Raw genomic sequence first — 23,290 nt, 5'->3', positions numbered from 1 at the left:
TTCACTGTATCTGGGTTGCCCCAGCCCCTCACTGCCCTCCTTAATAGGAGACTGGCTTTTTCAGTAGCCCTGAAAAACCACAAGCCAAGACTCTGACCCCATTTTTTTCAGTTCCTTGTGAATACATTGAAAGACAGACATTCCCTCTGGATGCCAACTGTTATTTTGCTGTCTCCTAGCTTTTCAGCAATGTGCTGGATTTGTTCCTTTTAAAAAGGCCCTCCACTTCTCCCCAGCCCTCTCCATTTGAATAGCCTAGTCACAAGGACTGCATATCAACAAGAAAAGCTGAAAAAAATGTTTTGTTGAAACCACATGTGTTTCTGTTGTTGTAAAGCTTCCTTGTTTGGTGGGAGTTGGCTTTGTCATTCTGTTATTTTCAGCATTTCAAACATATGCTCAAAAAGCTTCACACTCTCTCTCCTTTTCTCTTCTCTTTTTTTTTTTTTGGTTTTTTTTGGGGTTTTTTTTTGTTTGTTTTGTTTGTTATATCATGTGAGTGCAGGTGGGCTGCAAATTACTGGCCACTGAAAATAACTATGCAAACCGAGGCCATTTGGCTCCAGCACCTGGAGGATGAAGACAAATTTCGCAAAATCCAGGTCATGGATCAGAATGGCTTTCAAGACAAACTGGAAGACATGGAGGTATTAAGCCACTAACAAGAAACTGTCCAGAGAAGGGGCCCTTGAAGCTCTTGTGGTCAGCCAGGGGGGGGAAATTTCAGATGAGATTTTAGTCAGATGAGTTTTTAGGTCAATATATTGTTGGACCAAAAATTATCAACAATCCCCCCCTCATTTTTTTTTATTGGAAGTTGGGCTTTTGATTAAGAGTCATTTTTGTGTGAAAGACAATACTCTGCAGAAATACTGATTTTTTACTGGGAAGGTGTTCATCACGATACGATATTCTGATCCTTGGTGCTCGGGCAACACATGCACCTCCTTTTTCTTTCTTGTGTACTCAGTTCCCTGCACAGCGTCTCCCATGATTGCTGCCATCAAGGGGGAAAATGCAGCATTCAGTCATGGAATTCATCTCACCTGAAAGACCCTGAAACAATAGCAGAGTTTTTGAGCTGAGATATCTCTGGTTTCTGCTGAAATAGTTTGAATTTTATTTTTCACCAGAAACTTTTAAATGCAGGAAAGAAATGCCATCTTGGAAAGGCTGTAATCAGTGACCTAGATTATCTTGGAAATAGCCTCCCAAAGTGGTAATTCCCTAACATTAGATTAAAAAATGAACAAAAACCCCCATACAAACAAATGAAACAGAACCACCAAAACAAACCAGGAAAGTTATTAGAGAAGCTCTAGACATGTTGTTAAACAATTCTTGGAAACAAACTGAATGACCTAGTAGAGCTATCATTTCACTGATTCTGTAACTAATGACAGTATAAATTCAGTAGCAAGAAATTTGGGCACAGACTCACTGATCCTACTCCTTGGGGATTAACTGTCATCACAAAGACAGAAAGCAGGTGGTCATCACATTTGCACTTTCAACCACCCGACCTGTTGCTTCTCCTCACCACTTTCATCGTGGTCTAAATGGAAGTGGAATTGGATTTGGGGGTGGGAGGGTGGATGTGAAATTGTAAGCATAAAAATCCTGCCTTTGAATGCGACAAAGAGCACACTAGGAAGCTGAGATCTCCAGAGGAAGCACTCAGTTTTAGAGCCACACCTCATGCCTGACTTTTCTCTTCCAGCTGACTGTAGGTGGATTTTCTGTCCAGGTGGATGTTAACCAAGCTCACGGGTTGGCTAACAAAGCAAGGGAGGTCAGGAATCAGCTGAAGGAGCTTCAGAATTTGGCGATTCTCTACAACAACAGGGAGAGAATCTTTGGGATGAAAGTTACTAATGTAAGTGTCAGGTCCTGTACCTACAGGACCCTAGTCTTTGTTGGGCCTTCTAGGCTGTAGGTAGAGCAAATAACAAGACACAGTTCCTCAGGAAGGAATCCTTCGTGCTCTTTTGGTTTATCTGATGAACTGCTCCATGGTCTTTAGAGTCCCCACACTGCTCCGTCCCTCCTCTGCGCTGCAGAAGAGCTGATCCCAGGTGAATGTGGCAGGCTGTTCGTGGGCCTGATGTTGCCACTTCTTTGAGAGACTTTGGGTGCTCACGCTCAGATCTCAGTGATGTTAATGAGGAGGAATTTGATGGGAAAGGTCTCTGGAAGCAGCAGTTCAGACACATCAGTTTCTGTAAGGCTGTTACTGCAGTCACATAGGCGTGAATGAGAGCAGTTGCATAGTAGTGTGCGGGCAGCTGGCTGGGCTGGGAGTGTAGCGTGTTCTCCTAAAGCAACCGTATATATAGTTGCAAACATTCATTTTGCCTGTAGCTGTTCAGCTGCCAATGAATCATTGTCATCCATGTCCAGCCTAGTCTGGCTGCAGAGTATGAGTAGTTCACGTGATTCCTTCCTGTCTCTCAGTCTGTGGTTACTTCTCCTTCACTGTGAGGAGCCGAGTTTTGATATGGTGTGCAGTGTGTGCTTTCACTCATTGCGTGTGTACTGCCCATCAAAATCTCCTCATTCTGCAGCCAGAGCTGCTGTGGAGGCAAGTGGAGAGAGTGCTTTCCATGCCCAACACACAGTGCAGGTGCAGCTCCACTGAATGTGTTTCGGCCTGAATGTGTGAAGCCTAGCTCTGCCAGTTGCTCTCCCTGGGAATCTCTATTGTGGTCCCAGAAGTAGTCTGATGCATCCTCTTGAAGTACGTGTTTTCTCATTGCTTGATTGTGATTCAAAAAAGAATTGTACCTTTTTTTGGCCTTTTGACAAGCAAGCAGTTGTCTAGAGGAGAATACACTTGTTGCTTATGCTTGCTTTTTCTCTTTTTCCAAAGTACAGCAAGGTATCCAGGATGGTTAAGGACTTCCAGCCGTACTATGATCTCTGGACTACAGTGTCAGACTGGATGCAGTGGTATGAGAGCTGGATGAATGATCCCCTCATGGAAATTCAGGCTGACCAGCTAGAAAAGAATGTCAGTGACTCTTTTAAGACAATGCAGAGATGCGTGAAGCAGTTCAAGGACTCACCAGGTAGATAAGCAATCTGGGGAAAGGAAGTTGGTGCACATCAGCATTTTGATGTGAGGCATGTCACAGAGTGCTCTGAACAGGGGTTGTCAAGATGTCACATGGATGTGTTGAGTGTATTAGAGCAAGCTGAGAAAATGCTAGCAAAGTTATTTTCCACCTTTTTTCTGGAACTATGATGATTCACATCTAGACGCGTGTGCTGCTTGAAGTACCCGTTTGGTATTGTAACAACCAGGCTGCAAATCCCTTTTATAGCTAATTCCCAAGACAGTACTAAGATAAAAACCACCCTCTTATATTGCAGTTAATATTTACTCATTTATATAAAGTAAAATAATCCAGTCTAGTCATAGAGAATTACTATAGAGGCCAGTGGCTAGACATGTGGGTTTAAGCCCTTACGCAAGTCAGGCAGTAAAGAAACTTGAATCTGGGTTTTCCAGGTGCTGTTTTCTTGGCCAATCTTCTTTCCTCTATTGGCCAATGAATTTAGTGGAAAGCCAGAAGAGATCTTGATTTTGTTATGAAAAAAATGAAATTGCAAAATCTGGATGCTTTCTGTGGAATGTAATAACTGTTTTCCTTCCTGCCTGAATGTGTATGAAGTTTAGATGATCGCATCCAGCCCTTGCAATTCACGTGAAGGTCTTTTCATCGTGGCCCCTAGTGAAGCTAAAATTGAGACTTCAGTCATAGCTTAACTTCCCATTCCATGATTTTCAGAGATGTATTGGTCATTCTTTAAAGCTAGTTCTAAAATCTCCTGCCAGATGGCTTAGATTGAAATATATTTTGCAGTGGGAGATTTTTGATTCATCCTTTTTAGCTTGAACTCGCTCTTAAACAATGCCATGAATCAGCCCCAATGGAGGAGGTGATGAGTGGATGCGTGAGTAACTATGAATCATTATGATAAACAGAAATACTAAGAATACCTGCTCATATTCATTGCAATATTCCCTAGCACCTGGTAAGATATATGCTTTGTCCTTGAGTCTGCCTTGTCTTTGCATGCCACCCAGCAGGGGAGTGTGAGGTGATCACATCCTTGCTGTGAGTGAGACCACACTGGATGCAATAAAAGGAGACACATGGTGTAGCCAGACTTTGGAAAGAAAGCAAGTCCCACATTCTTTGCCTGTCCATTCCTTTACTTGCACTTTGTCATGCTTGAGCCCATATTAAAGAATTAAATTTGTTTGCCTCTCGTCTTCTGGTGAGCTGTAGGCTAAGGCAGACTTCCGCTTAGCATAAACTTGCCTGTAACAGACTTTTGGCTAATAGGCAGGTCTGCTCCTGAGAGTGGGCTTGAATCCTTGCTTAGTAGCATCATAGAGAAAGTCTTTGTGCCCTCATTAGTTCAACGTGCATTTTCCAGTGCTCTCTCCTGATGCTTGCCTACCCCATACCATGTGTCTACAAGCACATCAGGCTTTAGATGACTTCGAGGAAGTTCCTTAAGGCAACTTCCTCACACACTGTTGTTGCTGATGTTCTGTTTCTCTCCCTGAAAGCCTGCCAGGGTGTGGCAATGGAGTTTCGAGGCAAGATTGAAGACTTCAAACTATACGTCCCCTTAATTCAAGGGCTGCACAATCCTGGTATGAGAAGCCGGCACTGGGAGATGCTGTCGGAAGATATTAACATCAATATCAACCTAGAACCCAATCTGACAGTTGGTCGCTGCTTGGAAATGAACCTGCTGGACCATATCGAGAGCATTACTAAAGTAGCTGAGATAGCTGGCAAGGAATACGCCATTGAGAATGTGAGGAGAGAGAGACTTGCTGTGTCTCTGGTTGCTTCTCAAATGTTTCTGTTGAGCAGGCAGTCATTGCCTTGGGTGATGTTCCTGTTGTCCCAGAGCATTAGACACGTTCTGCAACACAAGTAAAAAGGCTGCTGGCCTTAGAGAAGGGAGCAAGGGCCACGCGACTGAGTTCACACACTAGAAGAGCTCATTTCACCTTGCATAGAATTTACACTTGTAAGCATAACAGTGCTGTCTGATAATTATGCTGATCCACTGCTTGGGTCTCACACCTCACTGTGGGATTAGTAATTGTTTAAGTTAAAATAAATAGATTGGATGCATTCTGCCATTCAAACAGTATGTCAGGGAGATTAGCTGTGGCTGGAAGTGGAGGTGGCAAATCCTTTACCACAGTAAACGCGCAGGGAAGACTTGCTGGCTGTGGAGATTCATAGGTTAGATAGTCTTTCAGCTTCAGTTCACCAGTTCGGGTGTGACCTAAGGTGGTCTTGACTGAAAGTCATTACCTTCTGGGAGCTTTTGTTCTTTGAAATCTCAGGTGAGTTCCCAATGGATAGCTGTGCCTTTCACAAAGCCATCCTTAACCATAATCGTTAATAGGCACTTTGCTGGCAGCCTCTGTGGCATAAATGGGGCTGGAGATGAAATTGCCCTTTTTTCCCCTCAAGGTGTTCCTTTCAGGACAGCATTGAGATGTTGAGTCCTTGGGCAATGTAGAGGAAATGTGCTGTTGCTGAGTGTCTCGGCCATTAAATACACAGCTGCAGTTTCCAGTGCAATCCAAGAGAAAAAAATCTGTCACTTGCTAGAGAGGGGCATTGGGAGAGTTGTGGAAGTTGAGATAACCATTGCACAGGTTGTATCTGAAAATTAAATTGCTTGTCCCTCTGTTCCAGGCACTCAACAAGATGGAGAGTGAATGGAACTCCATTTTATTTACTGTGACGCTTTACAAAGACACAGGTACCTTTATTCTGAAAAACACTGATGAAGCGTCTCAGCTCCTAGATGACCACATTGTCATGGTTCAGAGCATGTCCTTCTCACCGTTTAAGAAACCCTTTGAGGAAAGGATGAACACATGGGAAAATAAGCTGAAGATGACACAGGTATTGGTTTCTTACCCGCACACGTGGTGAAGTCAGGCAGCTGGGCTGGGCTGCCATGCTTGAACATGGACACTTGCAGTTGGTGCTAGGGAACTGGGAGGGCGACTATCAAGAGAATATCAGTCTTTAGGAAGGAAGAGGGCCTGTCAAAGCTTCTGACTGGTAAAAGAGTGGATAAACTCAAAGCCTTATTCTGCAAATAGCAATGATGAAATTCCAGCTCTTTTGCTGCCTACTGCAACGCTTCTTGGTGGGGCCAGGACTCTCCCATTGCTGGGAATAGCCCTACTGGTGTCTCTAACCATATTATACTAAGTGGACTTTACAGATTCTTACAGGCCTTGTAAAATCTATGCTAATCATTCACATCTCAGTGTAGGAAAGCATGTGGAAGACTGCTGTTTAAAGCAGGACCTGGCAGACTGTGCCAGCACTTCTTCATCAGACCAGAGCCTGAATGCTCAGCACCCAGCAGGACTCAGCCAGCAGAATAGCATTTTGCTGCAGGAGAAAAATTCCAATACAAGTATCTAGCCGGAGAACTCCGTGTAAATGCTGGTGTTTGATGCACAGCGGCATTGTTATCTCTTATTCATAAATGCCTTATTCTGTTTATTGGTGCTTAATATCTGGGTGTGCCTAGGCCATGGGCTGCCAGAGTGCCAGCCTTGTCTCCTGAGGATACAGAAATGCTATTCTAAGCCCTAAGGCAATAGGTGACAAGAGCAAATGCAGTTATTTACTATGTGGTTTTGGCTGTGATGTTGTCCCATGTTTTCACCCTGTCTTTCCTACCCCTTCTTTTGATTGCATTCATTCCTGTCACTAAAGGCCCACGAATCCACTTCCGGGAAGTGGCTTATCAGAGTTAGCTGATGGAGTGTGGCAAACACCGTTGTCTGCATTACTGGAAACCCCACCTCTTGCCAGGTTGAGTGGCTGCCTGTGCTCAGGGAACTGTAGATAGCACCATGTGACTAAGGCAGTCTGAAAGGGAGTCAAACGCTTGATCTGCTCTGCAATGTTGGGCCAGTTCCTCATACCTTCCAGTCTCCCATGCCTGAAAATGGAAGAGGAGGATGTTCTTCCAACCTAATTCTCCTCCTCCTTTGAATGTCTGACAAACAGGGTTTCCTGTCTGGTGTCTAACTTAAACGTTTAGCTTTTCATTCATTCTCATAATTCAGAGTGTTGTTGGAAGATCTTTCCATGGATTATTCAGGCAAGGCTGGGGCTGAGGTACATCAAGCAGGAGAGAGGAAAAGACAGAATTGGAGGGTCTGGCATATTTTATTTGTCATTCTTCTTCCCCAGAAAAGCTCTTTTCACAAAACAAAATCCCCACTTTACAGTGTGCTGACATTGTGCTGTCTTCTCTAAAATACAGAAACGCTAGCCACAGAAATTTGACGTAGTACCACGAAGTCCCTTTGAGCTTTAGTATTGGCTTACATATATTTCTAAACTACCCCCATTAAACTGGTGGGTGTTGATTCTGATGCCTGACAACAGTTAGTAAAGGGGATTGCTAGGAAATTGTTAATTATTTGGGAAGGAAACTCCAGCTCCTGATGCTGCCGGTAGATTTTAGAATTGTGGAAGGTTTAAGTGCAGCATCGCCTCTTTTTTATTATTATTATTTTCTTTATTTTTCCTCTTTTCTTTAAACCCATTCTGGTACACAGTTTGAATGGTTTAGTTGAACAGGTTCATAGCATGATGTCCTTATATGTTCTTCTTGCTTCCCACTAGGATGTTCTAGATGAATGGCTGAACTGCCAGCGCTCTTGGCTCTACTTGGAGCCCATCTTTAGCTCAGAGGACATCAAAAGACAGCTCCCATTGGAAAGCCAGCGCTACCAGGCCATGGATAAGGACTGGAGGAACATCATGAAGAATGCTAATGAAAACCCTGAGGTGTGTGCCTTGATGAAAGTCAGTGTAGGTACCCCAAACTCTTTGAAGCTGTGCTCACACAAGGACCACCTTTGAGTTGTTGTTTTCGTAACAGTGTGGGCATGAGCAGTGCTGTATAAACCATACAACCGTGCCCAGGGCGGTGTGCTACGTCTCTTCTCTTGGAACTTGGCCTTTCGTTCTGGTATTCAAACAGTCATTCCTGTGATGCCTTGCACCAATCTGTCCACCCCACCAGATACCTTCAGCACACAGACTCCTTTCCTCCTACAACTCTTGTAACCGGTCCTGCTATAATTCCAATCCATAAAATAACTCCTTTGATTCCTTCTCAAGACTGACTTTTAAAATTGTTTAGAGCCATTGTTTTTGCCTGTTTCTGTGTCCTGGTAGCACTGCTCTGCACGCTTCTGTTCTCCAGTCTGCACTTCCCAGGACTCCATCACCAATTGTATTCCATATTACAAATGTTGGTATTTAGGGGAACCCAGAAATGTGTTTGTCACATCCGTAAGTGCTGTTTCTCCTCCTTACCCACAAAGCTCACACCTCTCCAGATCCCTGTGAAAATACTCATATGAATGAGTCATTTAAATCCTATCAGTAACATCACTGGGCAACCCAATTATCTCCACTGCCTTGTCTCCCACATGCTCAGAATACTGATGTTCTCCATTCTGTTTATAGGTGATTTCTTTGTGCCCTGATCCTACGCTACTAGAGAACCTGCGAGAATGTAACAAACTACTCGAACTTGTGCAGAAAGGGCTGAGTGAATATCTGGAGACGAAAAGAGGTGCTTTTCCCAGGTAACTGCGAATTTCAGTGGGCTGGATCACACTCCCTGGTTCAGAAAATAGGAAAGGAGAGGCTCATTCCAGTTCACTCTGCCAAGAAAGAGCAAAACAATCTAAGCTTAGGATATTGTCATGAGACTGCAAACATAAGCAAGGCTGCGCCTTTCAATGCTGCCCTCTGATGGGGACAAAACAGGCAGACACAAATGTTGTGAGTTAAGCCAGTCTGGTAGCATCGTTGCATGTGTGTGCCTCATGATTTGTTTGGAAAGGGTGGGGTAAAATGAAAACTTCAAGGTAACTTCGTTCCTTATTCCTGAAGGAATAATTCTATTCTTTGGTACTCATTTAAACCCACTTTGCATGAGAATAACTGACTTCTGCAGATGGAGAAGTCTTTCTCTACAGAAAGGTGGATGGCTGGAGTGTGGCTGCTACTCTTCTGCACAAATACAAAGAGATCAGTGAGCAGTCAGAAACAGTGTCTCTAGCAATAGGCTTGTTCCTCATCTTGCCAGGACTTAGCCCCTGGTGCTACACTGGAGAAGACTCGCCTCATGCCTTGCTCCATGTTTCTAGGTTCTACTTCCTTTCAGACGATGAGCTGCTGGAAATACTGTCTCAGACAAAAGACCCCACTGCTGTGCAACCTCACCTCCGCAAGTGCTTTGAGAACATTGCACAGGTAGGCAAAGCGAGCACCCTACTGGCTTGGCCCACCTTTGGGAAGCTGGTGTCACGTAGAACTCAGAGGCTTGCTGACATCTGGAGGAGCGTTCACATTCTGCTGTGTGGAAATGTATCTCCTGGGAACCTGTAACTGCACCTAGGCACAGCAAGGTGCTGCCTGCCCTGGAGTGGGATTCAAGCAACCTCACTTTAGATGTTTCAAAGCCACATGTCTGCCTAGGAACTGGGGACCCTTAATTGCTTTATAGACAATGAGGAGAAAATAGGTCTCTGCAAAGGGCAACTTACAGAAATTGACTTAGATGCCCATCTTAGGAGGAAAGGACACTCCCTCTGGAGATGTCTGTCCATCCCACCATGGAGGCCAAGAGAAATAGCTCAGATTTAGCTGTCTACTCACAGGCACCCAGTTAGGATGGAATCCCACTCTTGCTGACAGTCTCAGGAGGCACAAGGAGTGAACAAGCCTGAACTGATTAAGTTTCTGCCTTCATCCGTACTTAGGAGCTGGGGTTAACCCGGCTATTTTTCCTCTTTATTATTCCTAATAGACTTCAGACTCCATGGCTAGTCACAGCCTGCACCACCACAATACTCAGACACTAAAACCAATCTCCTAGTCATTAGCTTGGGAAAATAGAAAGGAAATTGAACTGGAAACCTGGTGCAAAGCCATTGGAATAAATAAGGGGGCTTTCAGTGATATGGTGGGGCACTGGAGAAGCTGTTAAAATTTTACTCTTAAAACCGGACACTCTGACCTCAAGGGAAATTATTTGAATCTACAGAATTGAACAGGAATCAAGGGTTTGAATCCTAGACAGGCAATGAGAAATGTTCATTCTACCTATAATGTGATTTGCTTCACTCAAGTTAAACCAGTGATGTGGATCTCTTGTTCTCATGCAATGATCCTCCATTTTTTAGAGGGGTCATTTTACACATCTGTCACACACTTTATTACTATTGACAACCAAGTTTGGCCAGATTTATAATGAGCATATACCACTGCAGCCTGGCTCTCCCATAGTGGCAGGAAGACAGGGATAGAAAGGAAATCCTCCATTCACATCTCCTGTTGCACTAGCTGCTGTTCCAGGAGGACCTACAGATCACACACATGTACTCTGCTGAAGGAGAAGAGGTGAAGCTGTTTCTTCCCATCTATCCCACTGACAATGTGGAGGACTGGCTGCTGGAAGTGGAGAAATCCATGAAGGCCACTGTAAGGGACAACATAGAAAGATCAATTGGTGTTTATCCAGAGGTAAGAATTGTATCACAGACTGATGGGTCTCTGATGTCTTGGCTCCAGGCCTACCATAGAGGTCACCAGTGATGGGGCTGAAGGATTTGCGATATTCTACTAGCTTTAAAGTACAAACTTTAATCCAACTGTGTATGTGTGTCAAGTGTAGCATGTGCAGTTGAGCAAGTAGCTAATGGTCTAGGAGAATGCAAACGCTGCATGCTCACTTAACAGCCACAGAACACTTTCCAGTATGATAGAAAAACTCTGTGTGAATCCATTTCTATTCCTCTCTCCAGGCAACTGCCTCTTTGTAAAGATCTGCCCTCTTTTGTCATCCTCAGCTCTCATGTCTCTCACAGTATGCTGGCAAAGGCAACCAAGGCACTGTGAACTATTGGTTTCAGTCAATGCATCAGGGGATGCATCTTGGCTCTGGTTTCTGTGTAAAAGCTATGCTGGTAGAAAATTTAAATTTTTATTTGTTTTGGGTCTAGGGAGGGAGAAAGGTTGAAAAGGAAGATATTTCTGTTACTGTTTTCTAATCAGTCTGAAAATTTGAAACTAAGAAAGTTAGAACAGACCAGAGGAGGGGAAACATTATTTTGGGTCTCACAGATTCCTATTCTTCACCTGCTGCTGGCCACTTGTAACAGGTGAGTAACCTGCAGGTGACAGTGGAGAGAAAGTACCTGCTGTATCCAGTGTCCAGAGAGCCTGTGCCTGGAGAAGATTTCTTCACAGCAACTAGAGGAAAAAAAGGAAAGTCTCTTAAACAAGAACTCAGTTCTTACTTGTTAATTGTGCATTTCAGAGCAGGGAGACATAGAAATAAATTAAAAAAAAAAATTTCTTACCACCTTTTTTTTTTTCCTTTTTTAAGACTCCACGTACTACATGGGTCTTGGAATGGCCTGGCCAAGTGGTCATTGCTGGCTGCCAGATTTTCTGGACAAAGGAAGTGTCTGAAGCTCTGGAAGCTGGAGATTTGTCCAGCAGGCTTTTCCCACAGCTGTGTACTCAGGTATGAAAATGAACGTAAGGTGAGATTGTGCCAGATGGAGACTTTTCAATCATCAGACCTTAGATAACTTACAAATACAGCCAGGACAATACTGTAGAAGAAACAGAGTCCTGCATAGCACAGCTTAAAAACAGGTAGAAAGAGAGGTCCTTATCATCTTAATCATTAGGATATTTGTCATCATAAACCTCAAATAATGTACAGTACTGATAATATGGTCATTACCTGTAGACAGAAAGAAGGTGAAAGATAGCTTATCCAGGGTCACCCAAGAATTCAAAGGTGGGGGAGAACTGAAGTAATGGACAGTAGAAATCAAAGTTAAATCGCATCCTTCATATCTGTTCCATGCATCTAATCACACCTAATACCTGGGAGATATGGTGTCCTCAGCTCAGGGCCTCATGGTGGCTCTAACTCTTTATTTTCACCTAAACATGGTAATGTTTAAAAAGTCAGCTCTGAGCCAGCCCTGAGTAGTATTTGCTTTCTGAGCAGTCATTTTTATCTCTGACAAGAGAAGAGGCAGAAGTTGCCTGGACACAGCCTGTGATCTGCATGCCATAAGTTTGACTGCATTGTGCTAGCACAGCCTGGCTCTTCAGGATGTGGATTGCTTCAGAGTACTTTCTGTTCCTTACCCAGCTGGGCGATTTGGTTGCCCTGGTCCGTGGAAAATTGTCTAAGATGCAGCGAGCAGTGTTGTCAGCTCTTATTGTGATTGAGGTCCATGCCAAGGATGTTGCAGCAAAGCTGATTGAGGAGAATGTGACAAGCATGAATGATTTCGAGTGGATCTCCCAGCTCAGGTAGAGAGCATAGCTGTTGAACCTCACCTGGCCCACCTGGCCAGTCTTCATTCTCCTTACCCATCAGCCGTGTCCGTGACAAACAGAAACCAGACTTTGCACAGTCTGTAAGCACTATTCCTGCGTCACCTCTAACATCCCTATGAGGAGTGGGATTGAAGTGTGCTAAGGAGGCCAGTTCTAAGGGATCTGAGGCAGACCCAGCTTCAATGGCATCCACTTTGGCAATACAGACTAAGCCATACCATGGTGTTTGACAGCCTTACTTGTCAGAGGGCACGCCTACTGCCAAAGAAGGAGTGCGACGCTTGATATAATGCCTAATTCCAGGTCCTGTGAGAACTCCTGTCCACCCTATTGTGTTACCTTCTCCTTTATTCTCTCGAGAGGGAAATCCCATGACATGCAGGTCTCCAGACCTGCAGGCTGTAGTCTTATGAGCTGATGTGTTGGCTGCCAGCCAGTTTATCTTTCTGATGTCACGTTCATTCATCATTAGATACTACTGGACAAGGGGAGACCTGTACGTCAGAGCTGTCAATGCTGAATTTATCTACGGCTATGAATATCTAGGGAACAGCGGCCGTCTGGTTATCACGCCCCTCACTGACAGGTAAGGAGATTGTTTTCTGGGTAATAAGTGGTGGGGTTTTTTTCCAGATGAACAAGCCTCAGGGATTTAAACCGAGGATCTGACCATGCTGGTCTCACTGCTTAATGTATGTAAATAGAAACCATTTGTACAGTAAAGGACTACCTGAGACGAGGGCATAGGAGCACCCTGGCATCGGTTCTACTGTATTCCTGGTGATCAGTGCTCAGACTGATTGCTTTCACTCTCCTGATTCTTAATGTAGTGCTCTCACTCATATAAAATGCCCACCTGGTAGCTAAGAAGCTCTTCTACAAACCACTAGATAGGGGCATCTAATACTCCAGAGTATGTAGCAGCAATAATAGTTATACCCTTTTGTAAGTGTCCTTTTTCTGGAGAGTGAATTTGTAGCCAGTGGCAGAAGGATTTATCCATGCAGGCCCCCATGAATACTAATCAAGGCCACATAGCTAACTCCTTTGCAGAGTGCTGCGTATCTAAGCAGTTCCGTAGAATAGTAAATGATGGATTCCTACTTGTCTCCAGCTGGAAAGATCATACGTCTCCCTTGCTGAAATCAGTGATAGAAATGCTTTTCATCATCTAGTCTCTTCTTTGTTGTAGGTGTTATCTGACGCTTACAGGGGCTCTGCACCTGAAATTTGGAGGAGCACCCGCAGGACCAGCAGGAACAGGAAAAACAGAAACAACCAAAGACCTGGGGAAAGCACTTGCCATCCAAACTGTAGTGTTCAACTGCTCTGACCAGCTTGACTTTATGGCAATGGGAAAGTTTTTCAAGGGACTAGCCAGGTACGATGAAATGCTGTATGTCATTTTAAAGGAGTGGGTATGATACAGGGATGCTGGCCACTGGGAATTGGTGAGTAGTTATCATAGCAGCCCAGAGGAGCAAGCAAAACCCTAGTAAGTGGTTTACTGTGTTCCAGAATGAGCAAAGTTATAAAATTCCTGCCAGAAGGGAGTGCCAGTTGAGCCAATTAAAAAAAAAAAAAAAAAAAAAGGATAAAAAGAGATCCTGTTCATTTAAGGCAAAATTAAAATGCTTTGCACCAATCCACTATTAGAAACCTGTGCAAATGTTTGCAGCTCTGGCCTTTGTTTTAGTATCATACACATTGGACTGAGATTCAGCCCACAAGCTGCTTAATCTTAAGAAGGAGAGAATCTGCTGATTGTATCCAAAATTGAGCAGCCAAGAGAGACTGCTCTAAGCCCTGAGGGATCCTCTAAGAGACGATTCTCTCTACATTTCAAACAGAGCTGGTCCAATTAGTCTGTTGCATGCTGGTGAATCTGAATTAGTTACTCCAACAAAAGCTGATACTCTTCTCAGATGTTTCCTTTGTAAGTAATTCCACTTCTTTCTTAAACCATGCCTTGTGGGAAGATCACCTTCCTCATATACATGCTTCCAGCTTTATACATAGTCTTCCAAGCACTGAAAAATGGACTTAAGAGAAGTCTAAATTTTATCTGCTACACTTATAGCTCAGGTACAAAACAGGAATTCCACTTGACACCTCTTTCAAGCCCAAATCTTTAACATGCAGAATTTGTCCCAGGCTTTAGGGTCAGACATTGCCATGGTCTTGCAGGGACCATGCACCTTCTCTCTTATCACGTGGCCTGGGGTGCATGGTTGGGGTGAGGGGCTAAAGCACCTTCCACTATACCAGTACACTGGGGCTGCATCACTACCTGCTGTGGGATGTTAAGTGCCTTTTAGATTCACTGCTTGTCTCTGTGCTGCCTCCCCAGGATTTGGATTTATAATTTCTAGATCTAGCTGAGCTTGTGACTGCAAGTTTGCTTCTGTATGATGTTCCTGCTTCTCCCCATTTTTCCTTCCTTTCTCAGTGCTGGTGCATGGGCTTGCTTTGATGAGTTCAACCGCATTGATATCGAGGTGCTGTCTGTGGTGGCCCAGCAGATCACAACCATTCAGAAAGCACAGCAGCAGAGGGTACGTAATTAACATGGGGATGCAAAGGCAGCAAAAAAATCTCCACGTGAGCTAGTCTAGGCAAGTCCTTGTCTTTGCACGCATCTTCACAGAGGACCCACTTCACTGCTCGGGGGCAACTCAGACAGATATACTTGAGCTTGGAGAGGCATGAGTAATGCCCTGGCTGTGGCCCATCGTATCAGGCCATTACATAGTCAGCATCCTGGCTGGGTTTTGTAACCTCACCCTAGTCTGTGCTGCCACAGTTGCCCACACTCTCGCAGACTGAAGTACTTCTCAGCCTGAGCTGCAGTGCCAGCAGGCTTTGGTGTGAGAGACACTCCGGTACAGATCCACTGAGCTGGTACAAATTGGAACTGTGATAACAGCAGCCAGTGTTCTGCCATGAGTTGTTCAGCACTGCGTTTGTCTAAATGTGTTATCCAAGCTTTAGTGGGTTCACAAAACCCAGTAAGTGCAGAAAAATGCATACTCATGCATACACGGAGTTGCAATGTAAAGTGCATTGTTGGCTTTATGTGGAGACTCAGCTGCTGGCCAGTCTAGCAGCCGGCCTCTGCTTTGTCTTCTCTAGACTCAGAGAGGTTAAGACCTGAATCTCCTTGACTTTGGCTTGGAATTAGAAACTTGCACTCTGTGAATTCTTCTGCATTCCTTTATCCCCCATCTGAAATTACTACCTACACAACTTTAAAAAGGATTTAGGTTTCTCTTTACCTTCTCTGCCATGAATTAATTCAGGTCCAAACTCTACTGCAGAATAAATGGAAAGATGTTTGTTTACAGCTGGAGGGATATAAATCTGTTCAAGAGCCAAAAAAATAAATTGTATCCTATCAGTAAATCTACCGTGAGCCCAGTTTCTTAAACAAGGAAAAATATTGCTGGTAATACTGGATTCCTGCAATGGGACCAGATTAAATCACTACAGTTGTGGACAGCTGTGTGTGTCCATGCTTGATAATTTAACTACTGAAAACCATTGTTTTCCTCTTGAAAGATTCTGCTGCATTATTAAATTTGCAGGTCAGACTCTGTTCTTTGAGGATGATCATATTTTTAATTTTCTAGGTGGATCGCTTCATGTTTGAAGGCACAGAGATCCCCCTGGTCCCATCCTGTGCAGTCTTCATCACAATGAACCCAGGGTACGCTGGGCGTACTGAACTGCCCGATAACCTGAAGGTGAGGAGGGCAGGCTGCATAGACGGAAAGAAGAGGGGTGGTACAGGTGCTGGATGCTACCCAGACCACCAGTGTGTCCGTGACAAGGACTGGGATGTGATGCTTTTGGAAAGTTTCTAGGATCATTTTGAGATTTGAATCACATCTGTAAGCAAATGGCACTCCTCAGATTGCAGTCTGCAGGGATGCTATCCTGACAGGTGCCAGGCACACTCATGCTGTGTCCTCTAAACAGTCTGGGATACATACTCAGCCTTTTCAATTTGCTGGAAAAAGCAAGAAACAACAGTGGTTTGATCTTGTGTTGGAACTGTATGTTTCAGGCTCTCTTTCGTCCTGTGGCTATGATGGTCCCGGATTACTCCATGATTGCTGAGATCTCACTCTACTCCTTTGGGTTTAATGAAGCCAAAGTTCTTGCAAAGAAGATTACCACAACATTCAAACTATTGTCAGAGCAGCTCAGCAGCCAGGTAGATGCCTGAGTGTTCATGACTTTTTTAAAAGTGAGGCTTTCTCAGCCTTGGCACAAAGTACCTGGATGGTTCTCTTGGTTCCTTGTGATAGCACATCACAAACAGGTCACAATACCCTTTCCTCAACTACCCCCCTCCTTTCTAATTCTCATTTCTCCTCTTGTGGCTGAACGTGCATTCACCTTCAGTCCTAGTTAGGATTACAGTGGCAGGAGAGTTGAGCCAAGCAGCTCTACCTACTTCTCCCCCATCAATGATTTTTCATCATCCAGTTATTCTCATCTTCCTCACCCATAGTCTGTACAGCTGAGGACTAGTTAGTTGTTTGAAGGATCCTGAGAGCAGACTTGGATGAAGGAGCAGTTGTTCTGAAGGCATAACTCTCTCTTTCTTTTTTTCCTTTTTTTTTTTCCTTACCTGCTAACTGAGTGCCTGCATAGGTTCACTCTTTTTTAGGTGATGTTCCTGTATCTGATGACATTATTTCCTCTATGCCTTTTCCAGGACCACTATGACTTTGGGATGAGAGCTGTGAAGACGGTCATCTCAACAGCTGGCAACCTCAAAAGAGAGAATCCTACTATGAATGAGGTAAATGTGCTTATACTTCACACTGTCATAGACTTGTGTGGCCTTTTCTGCAGCCACATAAGAGGCAGGATCTTTGAAGTTCTGGTTTCTTAAATCTGTGCAGGAGCTGATCTGCCTGCGGGCTATCAGGGATGCCAACGTACCCAAATTCCTGCAGGATGATCTCAAGCTCTTCAGTGGTATTGTCTCAGATTTATTTCCCAAGATCAGAGAAGAGCCTGTTGATTATGGCATCCTGGAAGAAGCCATTCGCAAATCCTGCATCAAAGGGAATCTGAAGGATGTTGATGGTAAGGGGAAAGGCTCTCCACTAGCTCCCTCTGGGCCTGGGCTTTTAGTCCAGTCCTCTGCCCTAGGAAAGAGAGCTGGTCCCAGACCCCCTCTGCATCATCTTCCTCTGCAGGTTTTGTGGCTAAATGCATCCAGCTCTATGAAACCACTGTGGTTCGTCATGGCCTTATGCTAGTGGGGCCAACAGGCTCTGGGAAGACAAAGGTATGGTGCTAGACCCAGCAAACTGTCACCCACCTAGTGATGCAGAGGGTCACGCTTCACAGAGGACTCTCACTCCGACAGTTCCAGCTTCTCTCATGTAGAAGTGAGGGGACCGAGATGCTGTCTTTTAGTATTGATTTTTAGCCATGGGGAAGTATATTAGTAGCTCACTCTTTCTAGTTGAGAGATTAGACTGAAGTTTATTAGCTCTGCTGCCAGTTTCTAAGGTTGAGACATACTTTGACATCTTGAGATGCTTCAGGCCTCTTGCACGGGTGACCTAACTTCCTCTGCCTACATCTGAAATGCTTTATTTCTGTGAACACCGACAGGCATCTCCTTACTATGATATTATCCTTCACTCCGTCTCCTTTCTCACTGCATTTTGAATGCAGTTGCTGAGAGAGCAAGTGGCTTTGTCATTATGGAGCCATGGCAGTTAACTCTCTTGCTCTCCTGCTTTTGCAGAGTTACGAAGTCCTGGCAGCTGCAATGACGTCACTGAAAGGTCAGCCTGCAGCCAGTGGTGGGAATTATGAAGCAGTCAGCTACTTTGTTCTGAATCCCAAATCCATCACAATGGGCCAGCTTTATGGAGAGTTCAACTTGCTAACGCATGAGTGGTAAAGTACAAAACCTGCTTTCCTTCCTTCCAGATGGGAAACGTTTTTCTTCTTGAGTGTCTTCTCTTCAAGGCTGAGAACTATTTAGGGTAGTGGCATAAAACCAGAAGCAATCAAGTCCTTATCCTCACCAAACTACAATAGCCAGTCATGGCGATTTAAGCTGACATCTTTTATTGTGCGCTTGGCCCAGCTGCCAACACATGCCCAGACAGTGACTGCAGCTGAGCTGGCAGCATTAACTGCGTAACAAGGAATAATTCAATTGCTTTGGAGCACATGCCCCTGCTTTAAGATACAGCAGCTTAAAAACATTTGCTTTGCTTCTAAAGAAAAGTGATCTCTGCACTGTGCTCTTGAATTATTCTGTATAAATACACTGGTGGCCTTGAATGATGAAGGATGACTTTCAGGCATAAAGGGGCATTTCTTTCCCATTACCAGGGCTCCTGCTTGCTTACATGGTTTGGAAGTGAGAACCAATAGCCCATTTGCCCTCTTGGCAGCCAGGTCCTACTGCTTATGTTTCCATATGTGACCTGAGGTTGACTTTGCAGCTCACTTTATTTGGAAGCTAAGGTGTGAGAAGCAGTGTGAATCTCCCTTTGGCCCTGTCACCCATCGCTTGCTTAGGGGCAGAGCTAAAGACTGTGTTCTGTAAAACCAGGGAAACTAAATAAACATGAAACTAACTGCCTCTAGGAAAAGTGCAAGCGAGTAAACATTACCAATGCTGAGACCCAGAGCTTCCCAGCCTGGGCTCTGGTGCATCTTTACTGAAGGACATTTTATAGGATATTCCAGTTAAGCTTGACAGTTTATTTATGATGTGACCCTACCCAAGGGCAGCACACAGACACATCAACATGACAAAAAGAAAAATAAAGCAGCCATGTAAAATGTATTTACAGACAAATCCATCTGTTTTAATCAGCTGAGCTTTAGAACAGACTGTTTTTCCTTGATCTCAGTAACAATACCCTGGAATTCACTAGCACTATAAAAATAACAAATAATTATTTAATAACAGGAGTAGAGTCCAGGGCCTGAACAGAAATTGCAGTCCAGGTTTCCATGTACAGATTAAGTTCTTGCTGTCAACAGCCAGCATTCCTTGTGTGTCTGTTCTCCTGTTCACCAGCTCCAGCGTCACTGGCATTCACAGGCAGCTGAGGATGGGGAACTTCAGTTATAAAGACGGTAGGGTCATGCTCTTTAGCCTGGATTAATCCTCCTAACCTATAGTTACCCAAATGAAGCATCTGACTCAGCAGAGTAGCTGCCCTGAGTCTCCCTTTACACTTGACAGAGACAAAGAGGCACCTCCAGAGCAGATAACCCACCTATGACTTGAACTGGATGCTAGCAGGGCCTCTTTGTTTTTCACTGAGGACAGAGAGGTTAAAGGGAAGCTTGGCATTTTATATTTAGATAACATGAAGTCCAGGTCCTAATGCCCAAAGAAATTGTTTCATGGTGCTGCTCCATCTGAGAGGTATGTCTCAGTCCTCATCAAGAAGTGAGGTGCAGGTATCCTTGGGCACATGAACACCAGGGTAAGATCTGTTGCCTTATATGGTGGAAACTTTGCCATTTATTTCAGAAAAAGCAGAATTGTCCAAGCTCTGCCTTCCTCCCACTTTTCAGGACAGATGGGATCCTTTCCTCACTCATCCGTCGGGGAGCTGCGGCCACTGACACCAGCAAGAAGTGGTACATGTTTGATGGGCCAGTTGATGCTTTGTGGATTGAGAACATGAACACAGTGCTAGATGACAATAAGAAGCTGTGTCTCAGCTCAGGGGAAATCATCAAGCTGACAGAGGTAACTCATCCCTTCTGCTTTTGCTGCCTGTCGTCTGTTTTCCTTCCTCCCTCTTGGAACAGACTTGCCTTTTACTTTGTACTTGATGTCTGTCATGGACTTGTATGGAAGTTGGTGTCTCAGTAGCAACCCTGTGTTCACCAGACCTCTGCTGTGCTGCACAAACAACACAAGAAGAGGGCTACTGCAGCAAAGGGAAATATTTCAGCTTCACCAAGTTATTCTGAAAGACATATCAGAAGTGATCAAGTCCTGATCCGTCTTTCTGTCCTTTTGTGATTTCCAGAGCATGACCATGATGTTTGAAGTCCAGGATCTGGCTGTTGCTTCCCCTGCCACAGTCTCCCGCTGTGGCATGGTTTACCTGGAACCGAGCATCTTGGGGCTGGAGCCCTTCATCGAGTGCTGGCTGCAAAAAATCCCAGGCATCATGCAGCCCTTCTCACAGCAGCTGGCATCTCTCTTCAAGAGATTCCTCAAGGTGAGCTACCATGTTGTTTCTGCCCCTCCGTGGCTTGGAGCATATCAGCTCAGATATCAACCAGCCCAGACTTGTCAAGGCCTGGATTTAAATGCCACTGTGGGAACACTTCAGACTAATGGTGTACAAACTGCTCTGTGAATTTCCTGGGTTTAATAGAGGTTATTCACCCATCCCTACAGATGTTTCTTGGTCTTATTGGTGATTATTGTTTGTTTTATTTCCTTTTAAAATTATCTTCTGGACAAAATCATCCATTGCTTACAGTGGAGTTACTCCAGGGAGAAAGTCGTAAGAACAAGTCTTGTTATTTCTGATCTTCTCCTGGGCCTCTATTTTAATGAATAACCCAGAGATGCAAAGGAAAGGTCTGAAGGGAGCAAACTATTTAACGGCAGTGATGGCACAAGATGCACATCACTGTTGCACAGAAACAGAAGGCAGGCCCAGAGGCTTCTTGTGGCTAAGACTGAAGCAAGCAGTTTGATTTACTTTTCTCCAGTCAAAATGGTGGTACTCAGGACACAGCAGGAAAAGGCAGCATTCTCAGTCATACCCTCCCTGCTAAATGTAGTCTGCAGGGAGGCAAGGAGAAACCAGAACCCTAGAAGGTAAAAGCAAAGTCAGGTGTGTTGGATGGTGACACCGAGCTGTCCTGCCTCTCCTTACAGGAGGCCATCACTTTTGTCCGGAGTTTTGTGAAGGAGATAATTCCCTCAATGGACAGTAACCTCACAAGGAGCCTCCTCATGCTCTTGGAATGTTTGTTTCAACCTTTCATTCCCATTGAGGTACGATTTTGCTTCTATCATTTGTGTGCATCTGTAACAATTAAGGGCACTAAGTCATGCAGAAGGTGAGTCACCGGAAAACAAAGTGTTGATACAGAAAGGTCATGCTGTAGCTCATCTACGTGGCAGAAGGCAATACAACATCCTGCAAAGCACAGGTAAACCTGGAAGGATTATGCTTTGCCCACTGAAAGAGCGAAAGATAAACTCCATGCCTTCTGGGCATGGAGGGAAGAGGTTCACTTTTATTTACAGCAGAGGGAATTGGAGAATGAGTGGAAAGCAGAGATCAGAGCTGAGCAGTGATGCACTTCAGATTGCAGGTCCTTTGAGAATTAGTATTGAAGAAAGCTGGACAATTTTCAAATTAAAAACCAAAGACTGAATTCTTCTCCCAGCTCCTGTTGAGTGACATTAGTTCAGCAAGGGGAGTCTCTCAAGTACACCAGTGAAACAGGAAGTTTTAATCCCCAGAATACATTGACAAGGCCCCTGAAAAACTAGCTAGAAAAAGATACATAGGAGCTGAGTAGAATTTTGAGGACGTTAAGAAGAGTTGTGCGTTGTGTACCTTAACCATGCCTGAGAATTTTACATCTGCTCTTCTGTGGTTCTCAGGGAATTAAGAAGATTCCCCAGGAGAAGGCAGTGCGTATCAGGGAGCTGATTGAACCCTGGTTTATATTTGCCTTGATCTGGAGTGTGGGCGCTACGGGAGATGCCCAAGGTCGCATGGCCTTCAGCTCATGGCTGAGGGAGAAGATGGTGAAGGAAAAGGTGAGTAAAGGAAAAGCAAATCCTCTCTCATCGTAGAGGAATGGGGTAATGTGAGGTAATGAGGAATGGGGGTCAGAGCTTCTTGAAAGCCTGGAGGCTTTGGATGAGCTTCATCATGGGATCTGGTATACCACAGCTCCCTCAAACTTCAAGGGACCCCTGGAGCTGGAAGATCTGGGGAGAAGATCTGGGAGATGCCTGAGCAGCATCCCATTAGTAGTCTTCCTTGCAATAGTGCAGATCCTCCTGTGAATTCAGCTGAGTGGCAGCCAAGTTTACCCCAGCTTTATTCCCGCAGATCCAGTTACTTTTCCCAGAAGAAGGGCTGGTTTATGACTATAAACTGAACGATGCGGGACTTAGCAGTGCTGAAGATGATCTGGATGAGGACATCATTAGGGAGGTAAAATATTTCACTTTCTACTCCAAGCTGGGCAATTTGCAGGGAGGGACCAGGAAGCAATGCAGTCCTGCCAGATGTGATAGGATTTTCTCATCAAGGGCAAATAAGAAAGGCCTATAGGAACCAGGTTAGAATGTTTAAAGTGAAATGAAGCTTGTCATTAAAGGAAGAAGGCAGTTTCTTGCCCTCAGGGTTGTGAAGCAGATCTTTTGAATCTGAGCCAAGGACTGGTCAATTCAGACCTGCGTGCCTCTGCCAGTGCTCAGGAAAGTGAGGGATCTCTACAAGTGTGGCTGCTGGAGGAGGACAGGGAGAAGCTCAGATGGAAAGGTCTGTCTGTGTTAGAAAGGAGCGCACAACAGCAGAAGAGCTGTGTGCAGCAGAGTCTGGAGGGAGGAGCAATGCAGACAAATATACCATGTTTTTCACAGGAGACAGCAGGGCATAGAAGGCCCATCTGACTGACAGTCACCAGCCCCTAGGCTGGAAAAAAAAGGAAAAATGCTTCCCCTTCCTGAAATCAGAGCAAAGTCTGATGCCCATGAAGGGCTCTTTATGCTCAGCAGAAGCTGCCAGCTTTGTTTCTTTGGGAAGGCCACACAAGGTGCTGTGATGGGGAAA

General features: G+C 44.6%; 1 protein-coding gene across 1 annotated transcript in view; it reads left to right on the top strand.

Annotated features, from left to right (window-relative positions):
- The window catches only part of DNAH1 (dynein axonemal heavy chain 1), a 71,757-nt gene that overhangs the window by 17,415 nt on the left and 31,052 nt on the right, over window positions 1–23,290 (top strand). Inside the window, 25 exon segments of the mRNA XM_074152506.1 lie at window positions 506–647; window positions 1,721–1,876; window positions 2,870–3,068; window positions 4,583–4,836; window positions 5,739–5,951; window positions 7,704–7,868; window positions 8,556–8,677; window positions 9,245–9,350; window positions 10,443–10,622; window positions 11,488–11,628; window positions 12,274–12,437; window positions 12,937–13,050; window positions 13,657–13,845; window positions 14,914–15,019; window positions 16,094–16,207; window positions 16,531–16,680; window positions 17,188–17,274; window positions 17,378–17,564; window positions 17,678–17,769; window positions 18,238–18,392; window positions 20,040–20,217; window positions 20,504–20,698; window positions 21,370–21,489; window positions 22,108–22,266; window positions 22,565–22,669. Coding sequence (XP_074008607.1) covers window positions 506–647; window positions 1,721–1,876; window positions 2,870–3,068; window positions 4,583–4,836; window positions 5,739–5,951; window positions 7,704–7,868; window positions 8,556–8,677; window positions 9,245–9,350; window positions 10,443–10,622; window positions 11,488–11,628; window positions 12,274–12,437; window positions 12,937–13,050; window positions 13,657–13,845; window positions 14,914–15,019; window positions 16,094–16,207; window positions 16,531–16,680; window positions 17,188–17,274; window positions 17,378–17,564; window positions 17,678–17,769; window positions 18,238–18,392; window positions 20,040–20,217; window positions 20,504–20,698; window positions 21,370–21,489; window positions 22,108–22,266; window positions 22,565–22,669 — 3,793 coding nt within the window.

This window comes from Numenius arquata, chromosome 8 (assembly GCF_964106895.1).
Source record: "Numenius arquata chromosome 8, bNumArq3.hap1.1, whole genome shotgun sequence".
In the NCBI taxonomy this organism is placed as follows: domain Eukaryota; kingdom Metazoa; phylum Chordata; class Aves; order Charadriiformes; family Scolopacidae; genus Numenius; species Numenius arquata.
This window is presented reverse-complemented; position numbering and strand designations above follow the sequence as displayed.